General features: G+C 41.7%; 1 protein-coding gene across 2 annotated transcripts; it reads right to left on the bottom strand.

Annotated features, from left to right (window-relative positions):
* Positions 1 to 2,913: 2,913 nt before the first annotated feature.
* On the bottom strand, positions 2,914 to 5,222 carry LOC140916903 (G-protein coupled receptor 35-like). Of its 2 annotated transcripts, none has more exons than XM_073358798.1 (2): positions 5,106 to 5,222; positions 2,914 to 3,935 (listed from the first exon to the last, which is right to left on the bottom strand). In XM_073358798.1, the coding sequence occupies exon 2, from the start codon at positions 3,906 to 3,908 to the stop codon at positions 2,943 to 2,945; it is 966 nt and encodes a 321-aa protein (XP_073214899.1). In that variant the 5' UTR covers positions 3,909 to 3,935; positions 5,106 to 5,222; the 3' UTR covers positions 2,914 to 2,942. The 2 variants fall into 2 exon arrangements, with proteins under 2 accessions (XP_073214899.1, XP_073214900.1); XM_073358799.1 differs by having other exon boundaries at positions 5,156 to 5,183.
* Between the last annotated feature and the right edge of the window lie 3,203 nt (positions 5,223 to 8,425).

Raw genomic sequence — 8,425 nt, forward strand, 5'->3', positions numbered from 1 at the left:
CCTGTTCACTTGCTGGATCAAAAAGAAAGCCTGAGTCAGTGTTAACCCAGATTTTTATCCCAGAGACCTTTTTTTGGTCTGGTCTCTGGATAAGCTGGTTTGAACTAGTATAGGTGAGCTTCTCCAGATGTTGGTACCTCTCTGGAGATGTTACAACCTGCATGACTTGCTGTAATCACCTCTCACAGTTTTTGGTTCCTGGAGATGTTTGTGGTAACCCTCCCTGCTCGAGTTCCAATCCTTAGCGCAGAGTGAGACATAAACTGAATATAATATGGTCCCCACAGATATTACAGGGCATTGCAATAACTGTCACGACTTTCTCTCTTTGTGAAGCTCAGCCACATTTGAAATGGCCACCTACAGGTGAAAATATCTGATTAACAAATCCTCAGGTCAGCTAGTTTTCTCCTAAGCTCATGCTGCTAAGTACAATGTAGTGTTGAGTCTTGGTGATAAGACTGTCTTTTGATTTTGTCCAAATGCCATTGGTGAATTTAGCTTGATATGTTGTGAATGTAAAATGAAGTCAAGATAAGAACTCTCACTCTCTGAGCCCAGATGGTTTCAGGGGAAAAAAAATCCTTCCCAGGGCTACAGATAATGGTAGGAATCAGGCTATTAACCTCTCGACCTTCTAGGTCATGATCAGGGCCTCATGTACACTGCAATTTCTCAGCACCAATATGATCAAGTCACTCCACTTATTTACAGTTTCTCCTCTCTTTGCCCCCTTCTTGTGGGGTTGGAACATAAGCTACTCTCATGCTTTTTGGGGTGAAACACCCTCACTCCATACACCTGACTAGTTCTGCTGGCTGGTGTGTAGATGTTGGAATGAATCCAAGTTTCCATTCACTCTGTGTCCCTTCTTGGTCTCTGTTTTGCAGGGGTGGAGCAGGCCCTCATTCTCCTGTCATGCTGCAGTGTCCTATGTGGTGCTGCAGGGAGAGGGGTCCGTGTAGAATCAGGTAACAAACCTGTAATGAATAGTGTTCAGCGAGCTAGTCATCTAGTGAAGAGAATTAGTCATTGTATAAATTATCTGTCAACATTCCCCAAATATTATAATCAATGACCAGTATTCATCATAGTAACTTTGGCACATATTCTCCCACCATTACTCATGCTGAGAAGTACTTTACTCTGCAAGCAGTTGCATCAGTTTCAATGGTACCATTGCGATGGTAAGATGCTCTTGAAGAAAAGCACTACTCACAGCGAAGAACGATGGGAGACTTTGGCCATTTGTGAATATTTCCAAGGACTTGACTTCTCAACATTGACAATTGACTAGGGTCATGATGGATCTTTCTGAAGGGTGTAAGAAGTGGTTATGCTGCCTCTAAACTAACTCCTCTTTTGTTCAACACTCGCTCTCATGAATATTCTTTGATGTCAGAGAGTAGTGGTACAGAACAAGTGGATTCACCTTAGGCTAATGCCCTCTTCAAACTGCTGTTCCTTCAAAGTACAAATAACAAAAGATTGAAAGGCAAGTTTATTCTTGGGGCAAGCACAACAGTCTAAGTCAATAGCAACAAGAGGACTATACACATGTTACAGAAGCAAGTACAATTCAGGAAAACTGCTTCAAAATACTCTTTAATAAAGACCATAGAATACTGGTCCTTATTTAGGCTTGCTCTATGAATTATTACCAGGACACTCACAATCCCTCAGTCTCCCATGAGGTAGCCCCTACAAGATATTCACCTGCATAGGCAAATCCCTAGTGACTGTCCATTTCTTCTCTGCTAAAAGGATTCCAGCCTTTTCAAAGGGCGTTCATGGAGTCCAAGGTTCTTTTTCACTCCCCTTCCATTACCCAATGAGTTAGGCCCAGATCTTGCACTCAGTGAAGCCAATGGTAAAACTCTGAGGGGGCAGGATGGGATCGTTAGAGCATGCTTTCTCCTAAACTCAGTTAACTTATCTCTGATAATCTGAAGTGAGCCTGATGCATTTGGCATAAGGAAACAAGACACCTGCATCTTGTTTCCTCCGGAGGTGGTGTCAGGTCATCTTTCCAGGTCAGATGCAGACATATAGAGCCCTATGTGCTCTATGATATATCGTTATTTACATAATTTTTTTGAATACTATGACTTGGTGCTACTTGGTGGGCCCTATATGCCGATGGAAAAAGTTCTCTATCCTACTATCATGGCAAAACTCACTGCTGTTTTGCTGCCTGCAGTGATTCAGCCAGTTAAGCACATGTCTGTTTGCAGTTTATCACGTAAATAACAAACCACTCAGGTCAGCTCAGGCTTCCATACAAGAAGATCCAACTCTCATTTTCCCCAGATGATGAAAGCAACAACCCACAATATGCTTCATTGCTAAAGATACAGTCAAGGGATGTAGAGTGCCATTTAATGGAGGGGAGAAGGGGTAAATCTGAATGGTGCTAGGACCCCATGAGCCATGTTTCAATGCCACTCACTCATATGTGGCCCAGTTGCATGGGCTGCATTTCCTGCCCACCACAAATAGCAAGACCCAGGGGATGGCTGTTTCAAACCTGAGTGGCACTGTGACCTTGAGCTTAATAGTGGTCAGGCCAGGGCTTGTGTGGCCACCCCCTATCTCTGTAGCATATGGCTTCAGGGATTTCTCTTTCAACCTTGGGATGCTTGTGTTCGTGCACAAAAATATGTGTGCAGTTGTGCAATTATCACATTTGTGAATGCAGATCACAATTAGACAAGCATTTAACTAGCTATTTTTGCATGTAAATTCCAATCTGAATGTGCAGTAATTGTGTATCCTGGGCTTCTTAGGGCTTGAAAATCCAATCTTCAATATCCCCATCAAGAAACTCTCACCCATTCATTCAAGATTAATATGAGCAGATTTGATAGTTAGGACCAATTGTCCTGCTTTTTTATGTTGCCTTCCCTGGGGAAAGTAAAGCAGTGAGCTAGGTCACATACATATTACCTAAATTTTATATTACCCAGTGGCATATGGATAGATGAGACTTGGCTGTGATTAGACATCGACTTCACAGATTTTGTCTTTGGTAACATGGACGATGCCTCCTGAAATTCCTGGCTTACAAAGTAATAACAAATGGCGTCTAAGCAGCAGTTAGTGTTTGCTATGATTGAGGCCACGTGCAAGAATACATTACCTTTGTATATTACTGGGCAGCTGGTGCTGGTGGAATCCAGTATAAACCGAACAATGTGCCCAATGTTAACAGGTAAGAAACATATAATGAACACAGCCATGTTTGTAGAAACAATGTAGATCGCTTTCTGGATTTGTTTTTCCTCATGTGGATTTGTTTTCTTCTTTCTCACAAGCTTCTTAATGATTTGAATTGAACAGAAGCTCAAGATGATTAATGGTATAAAAAATCCCCAAATAGTAAAGGCTAATGTCACTTTGGACGGCTCCGTGGAAGACTTTTCAAAGCAAATCCCAGAGTTGTCTTGCTCTTCCAATTCTACAGCTAAGCAAACAGAACTTATCGTTAGTAGCCACAGAAATCCACTGGTGACAGCTGCCTTGAAGGGGGACCTCAAAGTCATTGATTTTAGGGGGTACATTATTGCAATGTATCGATCAACAGCTGTGATGGTGATAATATAGATGCTTACATGCCGGTTTATAAAATATGAGGCTTCTAAAGCCAAGCACTTGTTATCTCGGTGCTGCATCTGGTTGTGGGAAAATGCTTTGAAGGGCAAAGTGAAGAGCAAACAACAGTCGGCAATCATTAAGTTGATCATGTACACTCTGGTTTCTGTCCATTTAGGCAGTTTACAGCAAAACACCCAGAAAGCCAGAGCATTAAATAGGATTCCAAAAAGGAAAACTGGGATGTATACTATCAGCTGTATGAGATGAAAAGTTTGGGGCACTTGGATGCTGCTGTTGCTGTTGCTGCAGTTCATTTCTGGGTTTGTTCTGATGCACAGTTACTGGAAAAGAAGATTTTAAATCAGAGAGATGACATAGAGCAAAATCATGATGATTTATGAATTTATTTAGTGGTGCTGGTGCTTTGGAGACCTAAAATGAAGTTGAAGTTAGAGTTTACAATCTAAAAACTAGTCATTCTCCTAACGTATGAACTTAAATCTCAAACACTCCAGGAAGGATTGTGAGGAAGGTCTGTTTGCTGCTTCTCCCCAGGCTCTCTCTCATAGTCATCTTCTTCTTAATTAGTAAGTTCCTTGCTTATTTGGTGGAGGAACCGAGAGGGTCCACTCAGGGTTCTTTGCTGCTAAGCTCTGTATCTACATGGAATGATAATATAGACTTTTTTGCCTTCTCTTTCATGCAGTAGGACTTGCCCGAATCATCGAATTCAGTCTCTGCCTCAAACAGCACAGCAATCTGCCAAATAACAAGCACTTAGAGGATTCTGGTGGGTCTGTCAGTCAATGGTATGTGGAGCTGGACTCCCCCGTGTCACTCTGCACCCATTCCTGAAGAAATACAGCTCTATGGAGGCTCTCAAAGCAGAGAATTTTCCTAGGGAATAGAGTTCCCCCTACTAAATGGGCAGTGACTCTACCCACAACTTCTATGGATCTCCTAGGATCTCCAGGGGCCAGGACACTCCTGGCGGAGGACTGTTTTAAATCCTCCACTCCAAATACAGTCCTTAGGCAGCCATTGGAGCCACAGGGCTAGGGAAGCCCAATCTGTCTTTGGTCCCAGAGAACCCCTTTACAGGAGTGTTCCCAAAAAGGGGGGAGCATGCAAAACTTACGTAGTGCTTGATTCCCCATAAGATTGGGTGGGCCCTAGGGAGTGGAGATGTGTGATTCCCTACCCCAGTTGCACTTACAGCGCAGAAAGAAATAAGCCCAGATCAAAATGAAAGGCAGACAAAAAACTGAACTGACCCCCAGACCAACCCACCAAATGACTGAAAACCGAACAAGCACAGCAGCTAGTCTGAATGCTGCCTAGTCATTGTACAGGATCCAGAAAACTTCCAGCGTGAGCAGGCTCAAGTCTGCTTTCAATCAGTTTCCCTCTAGCTATTTTCTGATATCACTGAGGACAGTGAAAGTCATTATAACACAGTTAGTGAAATGGGGAAGATAAAGCCAAAGCAATGATAAAGAATGAAAAGTTACCTGTTCATTCAAAATGACTAATAAATTGCAAGAGAGGCTTCAGGACTTACTTGAGTCAGATGTTCTAAGGTCTGTGCCGCAGCACACAAAACACAGAGACAGTTGACTCTTTACAGTCGACACGAACAAAAACAGCCCAACACTACTACATTAGTAACACTTCCCTCCTCCTCTTTCATATAGTTTTCTGTGCACGTTACACATCCACCTCCCTGTCCAGATACATTGAGTCTATTACTGCCCTCTGTTGTGTACCCAGCATTACACTTTTCAGCTCTAATTATACTTGAATGCAGAGCTGAAATGTTCTGTTCCGTAATTAAACAAAATCAGCTTTTATAGTTAAATTTGATGCCCTTAACTTATTTTGTAATTTTTTTCACTAAGCAAAATATAAAAATTGTATAATTCCAAGTTGTTGCTGCTAATGTCTCTTCTGCGACTGTGCCTGGCCCATACACGGGCTATATAACTTGCAAGGGTACTTTATGTCCGTGCCACCCACAAACCCATGAAAGAGCACGACAGTCTGGTGCCTTTTTACACCTTTTAACAACCAGCAGAGTTGGTTAAAAAAAAGCCAATTATTTTTTCCCGGGCCATTTTGAAAATATTTTGTTTTATTGATTTTGAAAAAAGTTAATTTGTTTTTTCTAATTTTCAAATATTGCTTTTGCTTAAAAAAATGCAAGTTTCAGTAAAAAATTTTCACTTTTTGTAAAGAAAAAAAAACAAAGACAAAACTTGAACCCTTTTTTTCTATACTGAAAGATTTTTGATCTTCAGGTTCTGGTTTTTCATTTTAAAAAATAAATCCTGGAAAGTGTCAACTGTATTGAAAATTTTTTGTTTAGCTCAAACAATCCTTTTTTAGTTGGAAAAAAAATTGGATGAAGAAAAGGAGGCTGTCTAGTGCTAGTGTTTAACTGCGTTATACTAATACTGTGGACCCTCAGCGTTCTGAATACCAGAGTTACAAACCGACCAGTCAATCAGTCACCTCATTTGGAAAAGCAAGTTCACAATCAGGCAGCAGCAGAGCCAAAAAACCCCACGCCCCAAACCAAATACAGTACAGTACTGTGTTAAATGTAATCTATTAAAAAAATAAAGGGAAAGCAGCATTTTTCTTCCACATAGTAAAATTTCAAACCTGTATTAAGTCCATATTCAGGTGTAAACTTTTGAAAGAACAACTATGCTGTTTTGTTCAGAGTTACGACGATTTCAGTTACAAACAGTCTCCATGTCCAAGGTGTTTGTAACTCTGAGGTTCTGCTGTATAGGGCAGATCGGCCCCTCTGCTTTTTATTCTGGAGGCAGTGGAAAGCTTGGAAAAGGCTGGATATGGGTGGGTGGCACGGGAAGCTCAGCTAGAGGATCTTTCTGCAAACCTCAGTACCAGTACCCACATAACATAAATCTGAACTTATTGTACTATAATAGGCTACTGCCGTGTACAGCAGCCCCCCCCCCCCCCGTCCCCATGATGTTGGTGCAGCTGGCAGAAAAGGGCACATGGAATCACAGTTCCTGAAGAAACCCTGCTGCTAAGGGAGCAACACAGGTTAGGTGGAGATTAGTGCTATGTTGTTATAGTGGAAAGAGGGAGGCAGGTTTTGGGTTTTGTTTTTTTTCAGGGGCGGATGGAGATGTTTATGGGACACCCAGGAGTCTGTGGTGCCCAGGGACAAGCGGCAGTGCTAAAGCTGTTTGCTCCGACACAGGTGAAGGTGGGAGGGTCACTAGAGATGCTCTCAGAGCCAGCCAGGCAGCTGCATCCATGTTCCCCTGGCTTATGAGCTGTCTGCATCTGGGTGTGCAGCCACAATTAGCACATGTTAGTAGCCTGTCAGTATATGCTAATTAACTATCATCTATTAATGTGTCAGGGCCCCTGCTAAATGTTGCGGGGGGTGGGGGGTGGGAAGGTGTATCAATACCATGCTACCAGGTGCAAAAAGTATTCACCAATTTATTGAGTTCTTTGGTGATCTTAAAAAGTTGCTGTTTGTGAAATTTTGTGGGCGTTTTTTTTTTCACATTGACACATGAAGTTTTGTAATGTCCTGTGGTTTGATGCAAAAATTGCTCTTTACAGGACTAACATGAGCATTTTGAAGCTGAATTAAATACTCCTATATCTGAATGAAAACCCATGAAATTTCAGGGTTCTGATGGCCAATTTGTAGCAGTTGCACACTATGCAAAATTGCAATTTTTGAGCTGTTTTTTCCCCAATTGTATTGTTTCCCAAAGCCCTAGTACTGCCAAATGAACTAAAGGGTGTTTGAGGGTTGGTTGTTTCTGCTAAAAAGAGCAACAATGAAATAGTTCACACTGTTGATATTTAAACTGTCATCGCTCATTATATTTCAAAGGTAGCATAGCTGGACTATATTCCCAGCCGCTGTTTGCAGACTCCCTGAGACTGCATGGCAAAACTCTGACTTCAGAGTGAATTTTGCTTTAGTAGGGACTTAATAAACACTACAGAGTTATATAATATCGCTGTTCTAACAGCCTGGCAGTCTGTTTCTCAATGCATTAAAAGAGTTTTGCAGTCTCAGAAAACCTAGAATTATTGCATCAATGGATGAGTTACAGAACTGTATGACTCAACATTGTTATGAAGGCTACTACTGATTATGTAGGTATGGCCCACTTCTTAGCTCCTTCTCACTCCAGAGACAGTTGGCACAGATCTGAGAGAGAGTCTTTAGCAGTGGAAAGTTGGTGTGGAGGATGGATTTGAGGTGTGAAAATTGTGGAATTATGTAGATAGCTAGCCCTAAAGTAATGTGAAAAAACTTGCAACCAGATTCATGGGTTGCAAATATTTTGTGCACTGGAAACACATGAGAGACTGAAGGATTATTTCACCACATAGTGGTTGGGATTTTGCAGAGGAGACTGTGACTAGATATATATGAAAATTTAGTACTGCAATGTATGTAGCGGGACCGGAACCAAAACTTCAGAGCTGAACAGTCCTGAGCGTTTGGGGGAGTATGTGCGTTTAAGCAAAACCCAGGCACAGATCCAAATTTCACAGCTGGACCCTATTAAAAAATACACTGCATATTTAGTGTGTTTAGACTCTGAATCCCACATTTTGAGCCTCTTTCTAGTGGCTTATAGTGTCACATTAGTACACCGGTATCTTTTGAGGAATTAATCAGTGAAGTGTGTTATCACTAAGGTAAGAAAAAATACACTCATCAGAGCTTAGGTCTGTACTGACTTATTGGATATACTGCTCTATGTTAAACATAACACTGGGGCACCGCTTCTGGTCTAAGAAAGCTATGGGCGTTTCC

The sequence above is a fragment of the Lepidochelys kempii genome, chromosome 9, assembly GCF_965140265.1.
Source record: "Lepidochelys kempii isolate rLepKem1 chromosome 9, rLepKem1.hap2, whole genome shotgun sequence".
NCBI lineage: Eukaryota > Metazoa > Chordata > Testudines > Cheloniidae > Lepidochelys > Lepidochelys kempii.